This window comes from Chinchilla lanigera, unplaced genomic scaffold, assembly GCF_000276665.1.
Source record: "Chinchilla lanigera isolate Chin_1 unplaced genomic scaffold, ChiLan1.0 scaffold00022, whole genome shotgun sequence".
Lineage (NCBI taxonomy): Eukaryota > Metazoa > Chordata > Mammalia > Rodentia > Chinchillidae > Chinchilla > Chinchilla lanigera.
The window spans coordinates 26,489,837-26,506,741 of NW_004955423.1; the positions used below are offsets into that span (position 1 = coordinate 26,489,837).

The 16,905-nt window shown below is 39.4% G+C and overlaps 1 protein-coding gene across 4 annotated transcripts in view; it reads right to left on the reverse strand.

Annotated features, from left to right (window-relative positions):
• Efcab7 (EF-hand calcium binding domain 7) overlaps nt 1–16,905 on the reverse strand; it is a 37,395-nt gene that overhangs the window by 16,527 nt on the left and 3,963 nt on the right. For all 4 annotated transcript variants that reach the window (XM_005385330.2, XM_005385327.2, XM_005385329.2 and 1 more), the window contains exons 3-7: nt 15,165–15,376; nt 14,245–14,331; nt 12,712–12,907; nt 12,157–12,275; nt 1,854–1,995 (exon numbers count right to left, since the gene is read on the reverse strand). In XM_005385330.2, coding sequence (XP_005385387.1) covers nt 1,854–1,995; nt 12,157–12,275; nt 12,712–12,907; nt 14,245–14,331; nt 15,165–15,376 — 756 coding nt within the window. The remainder of the gene's footprint in view (nt 1–1,853; nt 1,996–12,156; nt 12,276–12,711; nt 12,908–14,244; nt 14,332–15,164; nt 15,377–16,905) is intronic.

Genomic DNA, 16,905 nt, shown 5'->3' on the forward strand with positions numbered 1-16,905 from the left:
CACCTCCCTCCATGGCCAAGGAAAAGACGTGGAACCCTGGCAGCAGAGCCTCTCTTGGCCGGCCAGGGCCGAGGTCACAGGCCGGCGTCCGGGGGTGGTAGGGGACCTAGCTCAGGCACTGTGCCTGGCAGGCACGGAGGGGCAGAACCACAGGGAGGGGGAAGGCGGAGGATTTTCAGCAACTGAAAGACAACAGCCACTGATGTGAGAAGCCCAGAGAACCCCAGGGAGGATGGAAACCACAACAACATGCCCACCAACACAGCAGCATCAGCAACAAGAACAACACACCTGAGACACATTCAAACTGCTCAGAAATCCGAAGGAAAGAGGGAACCTTGGCTCCCTGTGACAATAGGACAATTTTGGGGAGATTCTTTGGGGGAAAGCCCCAGCATCGCTGTAGCAGCAGCTCTCTCCCAGGCCCTGTCCCGCTGTCCCCCGCCTCCTGGAGAGGAAGCAGCCACGGCTGGCGGCTGGCCCCTGACCTCTGCACTGGGACCCTGTGCTCTCCCTCTGAAGGCCAAGTCTGCTCCCAACCCTAGGGACCTGGACTTCTGCCAACATCAGGAAGCATCAGAAGCCGGCCGTGCCCACTCAGGCCCACACTTCAGGACACTCCACCCCGCCAGGGGAACAGGTACAGGTAGGGGGCCGGAGGACAGGAGCTGCTTGGGTCAGGAACAAGCTGTCCCGCAAGGACAGAAGGACAGCCACCCTGGCCCAGGGGGGAAGGGCCGGCAGCCGCACACCCGGGAGGGACAGATCGCCGTTTCAAGGCATGCTTTGGGGGTGGTTGCTCTGCAGCAGCTGATAACCGATACATCCCTTGCAAAGCCTGTTTATGCCACCCTCTTAGGGAAAGGAATCCTAACAACCCCTTGTGAGCAGAAAGCCGCCCCTCCTGGACTCACAGCCCTTCCCCTTGCTTCTTCCTGTAGCACTAGGACTTTCTAATATACCATACCTTTTACCCCTTGTTACGTTGATTCTTGAATGTTTCCTCTACTGAAATAACTTCCACGTATTGTTGTCCTTTGGTACTGACATATCCAAAATGCCTAAATTGACCTTTGGTTTATAAGACTCTCTGGTAGTGCCCAATAAATGAGGAAGGAATCCTAGTCATACGAATACAGAGAATAGCACTGTATTTGCACAGTTATCTTGGTTCCTTTCTCCGAAAAATGACTCCTGTAGTCATTAAGAGCATCAGTTACCAAAGGGTGTAAGTATCCTATTAGATATGCTGTGAGAAACTTCAAAACCTCCACACTGGGAGTGAGGGAGAATCCTCTAGCAAGAAAGTGTTTATATTTAAACCTTATAAAAGGGAAAATAAAGATTGACTTAGAACAACCAACATTAAAAGGCTACCTAGGAAAAGACCGTTACCGACATCTTTCACATTCAGGAGAGGAGGAAGGTATTCATTTTTATCTAAAAAAGAACATTACCATGAATGCAAAGATTATTGATAAAGATTGCTCAGTCATCGACATGGACTCGGGGTATTAAAATGTACTTGCAATTTCACATCCTAAATTGTGCTACTGTAGAATTTCTTTTACATAAATTATATTTTAAAAATAGATAAATGGAGAAAGCTAAGACAATTAGCAAACAAAACATTTTGTTTTTGCTTTTAGTGAAACATGCTTTGAAAGAACACGGAAAGCAAATGACTTGCTTTGTGTGACTTGACACCAGGCAATATATAAACCTGTTGAAACAAAGCCGTATGTTTCTTCTTTGGGCAGGCTGTTTTCTTCACTAACTAGGACTATCAAACACAGAAGTATTTTCAAAGAGAGTACAAACTGATATTCAAAACACAGAAAATCCAAACTTGCCTTCGACTTGACTCAGGTTTAGCGGTTTAATTGTGAGGTGGACCATGGAGCTCTGAGCAATGTGCATCCGGTACTGGTGGCTGACGGTCTCGCCGTCGTCCTCCAGGAAGAAGCAGCCTCGGGACTGCACGCATGGCCAGTCCTGGGAGGGAGGAGGGGGGCTTTCAGACAGTTTTCACTAAATGTCTCCAGCGCGCAGGGTAACGAGGAAAAACCGAGGCGGGTGTGAAAGAAATGGAGTCCCTGCCCTCCGGGAATGTGCAACGCAGGAGGTAAAAAAATAGCCATGGTGCTCATCAATTATACACAGCAGCGATGTGTTAATTACAAAACAATAATATCTGCAAAACACCATGACCCAGGTTGACCCAGTGCCTGGTATACTGCACATGCCCAGCCACCTGTACTGTCTGACTGGCAGGACAGGCTAATGTCAGCTGATGGGCCCTGGGTGAGCTCTAGCATGAAGATCAGTATCACTTAGTAATGAAAGGTCAAGGGAATACACAGTGGGGAGTAAGGCAGAAGAATGGAGCTCGTGGAGCGGGAGAAGAGCAGAAGCCCAGTGATGAGCATCTACTGTGACCATCTGGGTGAGACCAGTGTGAGGGGCATGGGCAGAATCAAGGAAGGAACGAGAGGAAAGGCGGTACGACCCTGTGCAGGAGGATACAGCATACGGCACCCAACGCAACAGTCTTAAGCTGAAGCAACTGGAAGCACGCTGAATAAAAGTTTCAGAGCTACAGAAATATGCTGACAAATAAAAAGGTCAGTGTGGAGAAAGAACTTTCATTAACGGCTCCACTATTTCTTGAGCTGGCCAGATCCCTTCTCCTGGTCTGGACCTGTATGTCTACACAGGATCTTAGAACTAAAATCAGGTAAAACTTGAAAACAGCACATTGGCAGAAAGTAAAGGGTTTTTACTGAACTTAAGAGAAGCTGTGCTATTACCACAGATGTGTACAAAAACGTTTCTCACTGTATCGTTAGTAGGCGTGGCTACCTGAAATGTAAGGTGTATTTCTGTTCTAGCCCTGGTGACTTCCAAAAGTAGACCAAAGCTTTGAAGTGCCTTTATAAAAAAGGATTCTGAGTAACTCTCTGTAAGAACATTTATGTATTAGATATTAAGCTTAAGGCTTTAATAATATTGAAAATTACTCAAGAGATATACTATATATTAGTCCTATAATAATAACATCACAAATATTTTTAATGCATAAAAAGACTTACATGTACTTTTTAAAAGGGTAAATTACCCTAATATATACTTACATATCATTTTTCTATTAAGTCATAATTATTTTAATACATTTAAAATTAGAAATGTGAAACAGAAGAAAATCCCTATAATTCTACCACCCTACTCTGATTTTTATATACTCCTTTCTAATACTGACCTTATAAAAGAGCCTATTTTTTTGCATTCTACTAAGTATTTCATGTTTCATTTTTAAAATTTAATCTTACATCTAAAACATTCTGCTGTTGAAAAAGAACAAAGTTAGAGCCAGGCATGGCAGAAAACACCTGTAATCCCAGCACTCTGGGAGGCTGAGGCAGAAGGATCCCAAGTTCAAGCCCAGGCTTGATAACCTAGTAACTTAGTGAGATCCTGTCTCAAAACAAAAAAATAAAAGGGAGGGCGGCTGAGGATGCAGCTCAGTATAAAGGTCCTGGTTTTGATTCCACAGTCAGGAGTGGTAGGGGATGATTTCTGGATTAAGATGTGGATACACAAAACACTCAGTGTAATGTGCATTGCTGGTCACTTGAGAGATGCAAATTAAAACACCACACAGGTTCTATCTCATCCTGAAAAGAGTGGCTATTATTAAGAAATCAACCAATAACGAATGCTGGTGGGGCTGTGAGGAGAAAGGAGCCCTTCACTGCTGGTGGAAGTGTAGACGGCACAACCACTGTGGAAATCAGTGTGGAGAGTCCTCAAAAAACTAAGACTACAGGTTTCATTTGACCCAGGCCTTTCCTCCTTGGTATCGTCCCAAAAGAATTAGAAGCATCACACCACGGTGATATACACACATCTATGTTTATAGTGGCACAGTTTGTAACAGCCGAATCTTGGAAACAACCCAAGTGCCCATAAACTGGTGAATGGATAAAGAAGATGTGGTTTTTTATACAATGGAGTACTACCCTGTCATAAAGAAGGATATGCTCGAGACATTTCCAAGAAAATGGGTGCACCTTGAGTCCATACTCTAAGTGAAATAAACTGGACACACATATGTAAATACTGCATTGTTTCTCTGGTATGAAAAATCAAAAGCACATATGAGAACCAAAATGTGTAATTGGTATTGTGAAATAAGAAGAAAATGTTCAAATGAGGAGGTGAATAAGGGAGAGGCAAGAGGGAAAGGAAAGAAGGGAAAAGTAAAACTGAGAGAAGAAAGAAGACATGGAAACAAAGCTTTATAAATGGGGAGGGGAGGAGTAGCTGAAGGGAAGGTAGGGAAAGGAGGAAAAAAACAAGTTATATCACGTGCAGGTATGAAATCTCTGTGAAGAATGTGATCATTATGTGTATCTAGAATGTACCAATGAGGTCTAATTGAAAAAATAAAAAATAAAACATTCTGTATATACGGTATCCTGCCAGTTTTATACACCGCAGGCAATGATAGCGAAAACGGCATGGTAGCAGTTTTTGTACTGCTTTGAATTTCTCTGATCACCACTCGTAAGACTGTCCCTTCCTGCCATGTTATGGCTTTTGTTTCCTTTTGTGTGAATGCACTGCCAAATCATCTCTTTTTTTCTACTGTATTACAGCCTTGGCATTTTTCTTACATATTTTAGTAAATTCATTTGACTATTTTAGGTATCACCCACCCCCACCGTTATGGTTTGTGTCTAGATGTGCCCCCAAAGCCTCATGCAGTGCGGGCGGGGCTTATCAGAGGTGGCTGAATCTAGAGTTTGTGACTGACTCACGGTCCAATGCTCGGATTAAGGGTGTGCGTGCTACACTTGCCCTGGGGCGGGTGGCCTGCTTACAATTTAAGGGACAGAAAGAGGCCTGTCCCTTTTCTCTTCCTTGTTGCTCTTGCTGTCTTCTGCCACTATGAACTGTTGCCCTCTGCCATGCCACCCTGTCGTGGAACCAGCGATAATGGACTGAAACATCCAGACTGTGAGCCAAATGAACCTTGTTGCTCCCTTAACTTTGGGTGTTGTGTAGTTTGTCTCAGCAGTGACAGAAAAGTAACCAAGACACTGACCCTTTTTGTATGCTTTGATGTATGTATTGTCTCCATTTATCTTACTTTTATTTTTCAACTTGTGTAAGCTTTTCATTTTTATTTTTTATCTTTTTTTTGAGACAAGGTCTCACTGTGTACTCCAGATTGGCCTTACACTCATAGCAAGCCTCTTGCCACAGCCTCCTGAGTGCTGGGATTACAGGTGTGCACCATCCTACCTGGCAAATTTGGGGGTACATCCTCTTTGGGGTACCATATTCTCTATCCTGACTTTTGCTCTACCATTGCCCCTACATCCACTACTCTCCCTAGGCCTATCCCTAACCTAGTCCTAACTTGGCCCTAACTTAGTACTGACCCTAACCTAATATCCTGTCCTAGGAGTTGAACCTACAACCCTATGACCTGCACTATGGCCTGCCTAACCAGTAGGTCACTGAGGCTGCTTCTTTTTTGAGACAAGATCTTGCTTTGTAGCCCAGGCTGGTCTCCAACTTGCAACAATCCTCCTGCCTCAGCCTCCCCAGTGTGGGATTACAGGCATGTGCCACCATGCCCAGCTTTTTTGTTTATTAAAATGACTAATTTATATATATCCCATAGAGACTCATAGGGAAGTTGTTGAAATAGATATATAGTGATGTGTTCCTGTCATTGACTATATATTTAAGAGGGTTAATCCCAATTATTTAAGGTTGGGGGCTGGGGATTTAGCTCAGGCGCACAGCGCCTGCCTGGCAAGCGCAAGGTCGTGAGTTTGATTCCCGGTACCGGAAAAAAACCAATTATTTAAGGTCACATTTTAATTTCTCAGAATTAAAAATATACATATCTTTTATACCCTAACGGTGTGACTGCACATGTGATAATGACCGACTGAAAGTTTGAACAGTAGTTCAACAGTAATGATACAATCTTAAAACATTTAAATTCACTTTAAGAAAAAATCTGTAAAGAAAAGATAGCAAGGCATAGCGGTGCACCCCTGTAATCCCAGCACTCAGAGGAGGCTGAAGCATGTGCACTGCCATTGAGTCCGGCCGGCCTGGACTACATAGGGAGGCCCTGTCTAAACAAACAGAGAAAACCAGGTACCCAGAGGTTATATAGACCAGTTTTATGAGGAGTTTTTCCCGGGCCAGGGATATAGCTCAGTGGTAGAGTGCTTGCCTGGCATGTACAAGGCCCTGAGTCTGATTCTCAAGACCACAAAAAAAATAAGGAATCTGTAGAAATAGTAAGGCTGGAGTCTAAGACTTTATCATCAGGATACCAAACAGAAAAATTGCATTATCTCTAACACAATAAAGTTCAAACATGGCCTTGAGCCAAAGCTCAACTATCACTGATGAGTGACAGTGGCCTTCCCTGGACATCTCCTAGTCAGGACGGACCACACGGCCCTGACACAGGCTGACCTACTTGGCACCAGCTGGCCTTTCCACAGAATGCTCCTGGACCCCATAACTACTAAAGACAACAGCGGAAAGGTACGTGGCCTTCAGGAAAGTCACGCTTTGAGATAGTTTGAACTAGACAGCTTGAACTAGGATTCTAACATTAAACATTTTCCTTTGAAGCAATTTTGCTTAGGGCATCATCTGATGGAATTTTATCTGATGCATTTTATGAACACATCTTTTTCTATCTACTTACCTGGAATGGTAAAGGATAATAACGCTAAATTATGAAATACAGGTTGAGCATTCCTTATGTGAAATTTTTAGGGCCTGGAAGTGTTCTGGGTTGGGGATTTTTTCAAATTTTAGGATACCTACATATACATGCTGCAGTACCGTGGGGAAAGGGTCAAGTCTAAACACGAAGTTCCTTATGTTCTGTATGCACTGTGTACATACATGCCATATAATTTTGCACAATATATTCAGTGAGCCTTGCATTTACACTGTGACCATCACATAAGGTTGGGTGTGAAATTTCCTACTGAAAATGTAATGTTGGCAAGCAAAAAGTTCCAGATTTTGGAACATTTTTTTTTTGATTTTTGGATCAGCAATGTTCTACTGTATGAAAAGCAGAAGGAGCTAAGAAAGCAATCTAGTGCGTATTTGCTTTTCAGTGAAAAACAAAGTGATAAGCACGGTGTCACAGCTCTCACTAGTAGCAGAACCAGAACAGGCACCTCAGGCTCCCTGCTCTCTTTTTCTTGTTTTTTGTTTTCCAGTCAGGGTCTTGCTCTGTAGTCCAGGCTGGCCTTGAACTCACCATGCAGCCCAGGCTGACCTTAAACTTGCAGTGATCCTCTTGCCTTAGCCTCCCACACGCTGGGATTACAGGTATGCGCCACCACGCCCAGCCTAGCACTCCTTACTTTCTTTCTAGCTTACCACTTATACGTTTTGTTCTCTTTCACATTTAAGTCTCTGCTATGAATTTTCTGAAGTTAGTTTTTAAAAAGAAATTTCATGTTTATGATATTATTATAATAAAGCATTATTATTCTAATTACCCACACATTTAAATGTTAAGATAAATTTCATTGCTTGGTTTTCTTATCTAAAAATATAGATTTTATGGGGCTGGGGATTTAGCTCAGCGGCAAAAGCGCCTGCCTGGCAAGCGCAAGGTCGTGAGTTCGGTTCCCAGTACCGGAAAAAAACAAAACAAAAAAATATATAGAGAGATTTTTAGTAGCTGCAACATTTCTTATACTTGTATTGCAATCATGAGTATAGCAGTTCACTCTAATTTAAATGAAATTGTAAAAAAAACCCAGCCCTTTGCTTATATATTGATATTGAAGATAATTTGTGTCATGTGGGAAACTCAAAAATGGAAGAGTTTTCCCATGGATGTCAGTACTTTTCAGGGCAAGGCCAGAAGCTGACAGGAGATAGTTTTATAAAATCTAGCTAGGGAGAGTTTGGACGTTGTTAGAGATTTTTCCTAAGTTTCAATTCGTCAAAAGAATGCTACGAAAGAAGGAGTGCAGGTTTCTGTAGAAAGACTGCCCCACTAGACAGCATATCACACATAGGTTAATCAGGCCGGAAAGTGGCACAGCAACAGTCTTACACAAGTAAGATAATCAGGGTGTTTGGAACAATGACTAACACAACTAGAAGAGTGCGCAGCTCTACTCTTTAAAAGGAGACACTTGCCTTTTTAAGGTCTGCCAGAGTTATCAAGCACACAATCCATATGCAACTTAATATCTCCTTTACACACAGACTTCCAATCACATAAGATTTTTCTCTTGGATCTAGACTAAAATGTTATGAATTAGAAGAAAAAAGTACTGATATATTAGCTGGATCACTCAAATCAATTTGAAAGGATTATACATTAAGTTGACAGTTTGAGTATCATGAGAAAAATGGAAAGAGTTTTAAAAGAAATTTTAGAATAACAGAGTAAGAAATCCTATGCATGACAGAATTTTTTGACAACAAAACAGAAATAAAATAATCGCTTGTAATTCTTATATAGGTCATGAGGTGGTGCTATGTTCTACCAATTCATGTATGGCAATTCATATAAGCGCAAACAATTGCTACTTCATTTATTTGCCAAACACAGATTTTATTTATTCTCATTTGTAATATGTAAAGCAATGTTGAAAGCACAAATGAAAAATAATAAAGCAGAAAACAGCTATAGAACAAACACATCCATTAAATTACATTTTTTTCTTGGATCACTGTAATGAACATGATTTAATCTGACATACAAACCTGTATTATTAATAAAACATTAGGAGGAATAGGATTATTAAGCAACAGATCTGATAGCTTTAGTCAGAGGATGAACTTACATCAACACTGTTGCTTTTTTATAAAGATACCTGTGTCACTTATTAGAAAGCTACTTGCTTTTAGTATGTTAAGACAAGTAGGTAGGTAAAGACAGTTACTGGACTTTTTGTTACTAAAGAATGTTTTTAAAATAAAAGGTTAAATGACTTATGAAGGAAAAGCTGTCATGGACTGCCTCCTAAACAGGGTGGTCAACATTTTTAAGAAGAAACTATTTGGAGCTTTTACAGAATTTACAGACAGTGTATCACTTTGAGATGGAAAGTTTGTATTATCATATAGACATTAATATATTTGATGCACAGCACCTGTGTATAGTATACAGGTACACATACCATATAACATGCGTTATATGTAGGTACAGCATATGTGCTGTACAATACATGCACACAGACATTTATAAGAATAAGTAGAATAATATGCGTGTGCTGTGTGTGCTGATAATGTATAACACACATGTGAGAACATGTATTTGTGGTTTGGAGCCTGCTCTAATTCTAATCATGATTTGCTTTAACAAGGAAGTGGAAGCTATTTCTCTCTCAAAGGAAAATTTCCTGACATTCCTTGAACATTACAGAACCTAAGCAAATGGACAGAATCCAGGACTCAAACAAAAGTAATACAGTACTTAATTGTGGCCAGTAAAAAGCAACACATGTACAGTCACTGTAAAGTTCCTGTTTTCCTCCCGTAACTCAAGTCCTACATGAAATTCTGTGGATTTATGCTTTGGAATCTGGCTGCTGATAGTATACAGCTTGATGGTGTACTCCTGTAATCCTAGCTATTAAAGAGGCTGAGGCAGGAAGACCACTTGGCTCCCTCTCCTCTAACCCTAACCTCCATTACAAAGGAAAAGACAGGACAGGACAGGACAGGACAGGACAGGACAGGACAGGACAGGACCAACCCCATGCCTAACCTACACCAGCGATTTCCACATTCCTGAAGCTTCCGCCTCTGTCCCAATTCTGTACTTCTTTATTCCACCTGAAACTGAGCTACCCAAACTTGTTTAAAGTAGATTTAAAGTACTGAAGAAAATTAGTGTAACCATCATTTTAGTAATTTATTCAGTATTTTTAGAACTAAATACTTCTGAGTGGTTATAAGCCTTAGAAATGTATAAAATTTATGAAATTAAACAAAATTACTTCAGAGTGAAATGAAAATAAAAAGTGAATCCCACTGAATAGCAAAAGGCCATTGACTTCTAAAATAATCTTTTCAGCTCAGTTCATCCAAGAAATACCAAGTGGTGAACAGTGGAAACAGAAAGATCAGAAACAGGAAATAAAAGGGTAAGACATGCAGGACTAACAAGCATTTCCAAAAGATATTAAGTTGTATATGAAAATCACAGAATTAAAAAAGTTGACAGTATGCTAACTTCAATTTTATTCGTCAAGTTTTCTTAGCACCTTCCACCTACTGCCCAGTTAGCACCCACGTCATCTCTGTCCGTGATGTCTTGGACACCAAGTCTAAGTGGCCTCTGGCACCCAGCTGCTAAGGCCTGCAAGCTGATTTCCCACAGACCTCTCCTTCCCTACGAATGCAAGCATCACCCAGGCCAAGCCTCACGGTTCCTACTTGATGTCTACACCAGCCTCCGGAAGGTCTCTCCCTCCATACACAATGCTAGAAAACCTTTTCTTACACTACACTTTCATAATGCCATTACTACCTAAAGATCTATCTTCATTTCTTAGGTCTACAATAACGCTAACAACTCAATATTTTATTAAAGTGAATACTAAGTGTCCCTTGTTCCCATGCTAAATGTTTTATATATACTAATATGATTCAAGCCTTTCCAAAATATACGAAATGTAATTATTTCCAACTTACAGATGGGAAACCAAGACCCAGAAGGGCTGCTGATTAACTTACCCAAATCGGCACAGTCATTAAGGGAAAAGCTAGGGGTCAGGTTCAAGGCTGCATCCAATGGTTTTCATCAATACCTAGAACAATGCTTGGCATGCAGTACTTCGATCAATAAATATTTGTTGAATAAATGAAATACTATGGTATATGCTAATAATCAAATGAAAATTTCTATGTTTTAATTCAAGGTTCATATTTTACACTAAATGACAGGGCTGGCATACATTACCTGCTTAGTAATTATTTGAAATTAATTTTATTGGTATGGTCTCAATTAATGGCAGGAAAAAAAGGGTCATTATGATTTGATGTAACCTTTATTAATATTTATACCTTTCCTGACTAAAATTTTATTTATTTATACTTTTGAATTAGAGCACCAATAATTATTTAAGCCAATGTTATAAGCATTTAACTTAGTTGCAAAATACAAAGCTTCCATTTGTGGACAGTAAGATTGCTGGAACACTAAACGTTGTGTGAGCATGTTGGGTGTGCACACCAAATTGCTTAGGGTGTACAGATTCCTAAACAGTCTGAACAAAATTCCTTGGAGATAATGTTTTAAAATTTTAATATAGAACAAATGTCACTGTCTAGTAACTTAAAGATATAAGGGACTTCAGAGTTCAATAACAAATACAGAGTTGTTATTTGAAACAAAAATGTAGCTCTTGAGAACAATCAGTTCAGTTTTCTAACAGCAGTTATAGTATGTGGTCATAACCATTTTCCCCCCTCTTACTGAGGTCTCCGGGCACACATTTTTAATGTATCCTAGCAGTTTCAGTTAATGTTTTATATTTCTGTAGCTATGATTTTCTGTTGAAAGAAAACTAGTAAAGGTTGAGTCTAAAAAGGGAAAAGCAAAGGAAGAAGATCAATATTAACACTCTACAAATATTGACTTAGCAAAGTGACTTTGCTGTCTTTCTCTCACAGGAATTGATACTGAATGAATGATTTATTTATGGAAACACTTATGGAAAGTGCCTGTTACATAATTAGATAAGCTACTCATCAAGTTCAAATACTCAGGGGTCACCATTTTTAAACTAAAGACCTTATGATAATATTCATAGTTTTATTTTTATTTAAAAGTATTACAACAGGCTAATCTACTCATCAAGTTCAAATACTCAGGAGTCACCATTTTTAAACTAAAGACCTTATGATAATATTCATAGTTTTATTTTTATTTAAAAATATTACAACAGGCTTAAATGTAGGGATGTTATGTTCCACAAAAAGAACCTAAAAGAATTACTTCACAACATTACTGGCTCGGTGTGCACAGGAAAGAGCTATTAATAAACTCAGTACCCGTTTTTTTAATTCAGTACTTTTTTTTTTTTTTTTTTCAGAAAAAGTTATCTCTGCTAATTTAAAGTACTTTACCTTTAGGTTTGGCTCCATTAACTTTGAGTTTCGGTTACCGTTAGCGGCCATGGAAATTGTGCAGGAGACGGAGGCTTTGAACTTTCTAGCTGTTGACAATACCGAAGCCCCAGCGTCACCTGTGAGATATAAGCGTGATTTGGTCTCCACACGAGGAAAGCTGTCAGCAGGTGTTTGTTTCTAAATACAGTGTGGTATAAAAGGTCTCCTGTAATAATGTCACTCTTGATTCTTCCTCTGGAAATAAGGTTAAGTTTTATATTTATCAGGTTTTAATGGTCCCCAATTTATGGGCTACTAATAAGATTCCTTATTTCAATATGTTGCCATTTAGTCTGAAATTTTACTTTTAATAAAATATAATGAGCGCAGCTAAGTCAAGTCCCATAATAAAATTTTACTTCAGTAGAGTTTTTACAGCTAAGAGGGTCTAGAAATTGCAGCTAACGAAAGTTGGATTTTCATCTATCACTAAGTTGGGATGGAAGGAAAATGTTATTTGAATAATGACCCTTCGTTCTTGATGAAGAAATTCACAGTGGTCAGTGTAAATACCTTTATTTGAGAACGCTTCCTGGTCGCTTTTTCTTAGGATTCTAGGTGAAGGTTTTGGAGCTGGCGACAGGTCCCTTTCAGGACCCTCTTCCATGTGGCTTCCGAACTGTTGACGCCTCAGTTTACTGTCAACTTGCAGCTTTTCTAGTGCAGTCTTGAGACACTGCCCACTGGTCGTCAAATATAATTTACAAAACTACAGGAAATAAAAAAGGAGTCCTGTGGGCAAAACATTCAATCATGCATTTGGGAGGAAGAGAAGGTAAATGCACATTAGTAAGGGAGGGACAGACTGAGAGACGGAATATATTTCTTGTTGAACTGGGTTACTCGTTTTATTTCCCTGAATCAGACTGCCCAGCCTCGAGTGACCTGGTGGAACGCAGCCATGATTCAATGAGGAGGTCAGACTCTGAGTGAAAGTAAAATGTTACACCAGGAGAAGTGATTTATTTTTTTACAAGATGGTCTGACTTGTGTTTGTTCTAAATAGCTTCCACTCTGGAAAAGGTACATTTCTGAGGAGAATCTCCACGTTGCCTGTGTGTCTGTGTGTGCACACATACGCATTCTACCCATTTTAACTTGGTTATGCAGGCTTAATAGCTGTTATCTGAAGTGTTGGAACCAAGCGTGTTTTGGATTTTATTTTCGATTTGGAGTATTTGCATATCTGTGGTGAGATACCCTGGGGGGGAACCCAAGCCCAAACACAAACTTCACCTAGGTTTCACATACACCTTTACATGCTCCCTGAAGGGAGTTTTGTACAGTATTTTTAGTGTGCCTGCACTTTGCCAGGAAGCCCTGACAGGAGGCCACAGTGTGGATTTTCCTTACTTCTTTCTTTTATCTTGAAGAACTGAGGATTGAACCCGGGGCTCTGGGCATGCTAGGCAGGTGCTCCAGCACTGCGCTACCTGCCACACCTTTTCTTTTCATTTTTTTTTCTTTTCTTTCTTTAAATTCTGAATAATTTTTTCTAAATTTCAAGAAGTTCAGTGGCTGGGATGATAGCCTGTGCCACCACGTCCAGCTCTGATGTGAAATTCTTCACTTGTGGCATGTCAACAGTCAAAACTCTGGTTTTTGGAGTTTTTTGGACATTTGGATTAAGGACGCTTGCTTGATCTATATTATTTTTTTATATATATATTATTTTTAATGTAGTCATCACATTGCAATTTTGGAACTGAGGAGAATTTCAAATACAGTGAATCAAGTATCTATGTCACCGCCAATGTTTACCAAAAGAAGTACTTTAATTGTTAAAGACTTTTCTAAGGGTGTGGGGTATAGCTCCGTAGGATTTGTGCTTAGTGTAAATGAAGCCCTGGGTTTCAGTCCTAGGGGGAAAAGAAACCCCAAACTTTTCTAATGCTAATTAGCTTGATTTAATAATTTTATAATGTATGCACATATTGAAATATACGTGTGCTATAAAAATATATAATTTTGTCAACTATACCTTAAGAAAGCTGAGGGAAAACTAAAATATAAATAAGTTCCCTAAATAATATGCAAGTTATGTACCTTAATATAATCAAATTTGCCATTAGCATTTACATCGGGCAAGTTTATTACAGTATTGGCTTCTTCCGGAGTCATCTTCTCCCCTCTCTGAAATAAAACAACATGATCACCACTGTTATTCTTCAGGACAGTGAAAATACATTTTAATCTCTTCGACAAATAAGTTGAAATGTGTGGCTTCATGATAAATCGGAATGAGCACTATGTCAAGCAACAATCAGATTGTTATATAAAAATTTACAATTTTATTAAATTTTATAAAAATGTGCAAAGGTTCAGTTCACTAAATTTGAACAGTTGTATTTTGTGGAATCATAACTGCCATTAAATTTAGAGTAACGGTATTTTTAAATATTGTACCAAGAGGGTGGGGATACAGCTCAGCAGCATAAGTGCCTGCCTGGTAAGTGCAAGGTCCTGAGTTTGATTTCTGGTACAAAAATAAATAAATAAATAAATAAATAAATATTGTACCAAGAAACAGTGGATTTCTGGCGGCATTTATATTTCCTTCTCCTTCTCCTCTTGTCACATGGACCTGCCACTGGTTTGCACAGTTCTGGGTAGGAAAGAACTGTGCGGGAGCACGGAGGGATGACAAGGCAGGCTCAGACAGCACTGGTCCTCCAGAAAGATCTGGATGTAGGCTCATCTGTCAACGAAGTCAATTTTTTGTTCATTTTCTTGAGACAAGGTCTCACTCTGCAGTTCACCCTGGCCTTGAACTCACTATGTAGCGCAGGCTGGCCTCGGACTTGCAGCGATCCTCCCGCCTCAGGCTCCCGAGTGCTAGGATTACGGGCCTGCACCACCGTGCCCGGCAATGAAGTAACTATTTTTAAGTGAACTCTTCTAGCCAAAGCAAGATTCCAAGTTGTTCTGCAAATCTGCACATTGCAAAAGAGTTTCACAGATCTTACCTTTGTTAGAAATTTATAAAGGTCGGTGTGTGAAATACAGCCGTCATCATTTACATCTAATTGCTTAAATGATTTTAGCAGTTCTGCTTTTGAAGTAGGTTTTTCCTTCCTTAAAATTACACAAAAATCATCAAAATTCAGTTTGGCAGTTTGAGGAGTCCAATACTTATTAACAGTCCTTTGGGATGGGTTTCTTCCTGCATGCTGAAGAGCTGCCCAATGAAACAAGTGTTTGTTACTGAAACACCTGGAATTGGACTTTTTTCCCAAATCCTTATCTATTACAATAGTAAGCAAACCCCAGATATAATAATTTATCAGCTCGGGTTGATTAGTTATATCCACGTATGCCTGACTTTTAACAACAAAATATATGTGCCACCAGCTAAAGATTCTTGATTTATTAATGCTCAAATTAAGTAAATTTTTTGTTTTCTGTTTGGTTCTCAACTTACATGTTCTAAGAAACTGACAATATCAGACTTACTAAGCACTTTTAGAGGAATAAAGATTAAAAATATCATCCACTTAATTATTTTGAGGGTAACGGCAATAAATATAAATCATTACTTTTTATTGCCCAATGAATTTTTTTTATTAAAATTTTCTTTGGTCTTTTTGAGACAGGGTCTCACTATATAGTTCAGACTGGCCTTGAACTCACTTTGTAGCTCAGGCTGATCTCAAACGCACAGCAATCTTCCTGCCTCAGCCTCTGAAGTGCTGGAATTACAGGCATGCGCCATCACACCTGGCTCAACAAATATTTTAATGAAGTGAAGAAATCATTCTACTGTCACGAAGGGCATGATACCTAACATACGCATCATTGCTAGGTTGGCTTTCATGGGTCATGTTTCCCATGCCTCACAGATCTGCTTACAGTTAAGGTCCTGCTAAAAATCAAGAATGTGGATGTATTTTGAGAGGCAAATATCAGAGACAACCATGTCCTTCTATCTATGAAATAATTACAATATAAGAAAGGCTCTGTATATTTGTATACTTCATATGACACTTAAATGTAACAGTTTAAAAGCATTTGGGGCTGGGGATTTAGCTCAGCTGCAAAAGCGCCTGCCTGGCAAGCGCAAGGTCGTGAGTTCGGTTCCCGGTACCGGAGAAAAACCAAAAAGAAAAAAAAAAAAGCATTTTACATATATATGTATACACTGTATCTCTGTACATTTGAGAATATGCAACTTGGTAATCTGCAAATAAACTTTTGCATATTAGGACACAATTCTATATAAAATGAAATAATGATAAGCCTCCTAAGCACCTAGAAGGGATTCACAGAAAGTTGAGCTGTAACTTTGCCAAAATATACAGATATATTTCTTTAACGACCAATTTTAACTATGAAACTTTATATTGGGCATTTCCAACTACCTTAAATGGGAATGCACAGATCTGTACATAATGAACCAGCACAAAAAATGATAATCTGACTGTTGAACAATTTGATGTAATAAGGACCAATAAATACAAAAGAATTTAAAGAAATATCCTCAAGAAAATAGAGATGAGTCAGTTGAAGTGAGCATGTATTGCGCACAGGCATACATATGGTTATTTTTTTCAGAGATAACAAGCTTTTCAGTTACAAGAAGTTCTATAACATAGTCTACATCTGAAGTGTAAGACTACTACCTGTGGTCATGACCTATGGTCAATGATATTCTATTTATTTGTTTATTTTTTGGTTTTGGTTTTTTGAGGCAGGGTCTTGTTATGTAAT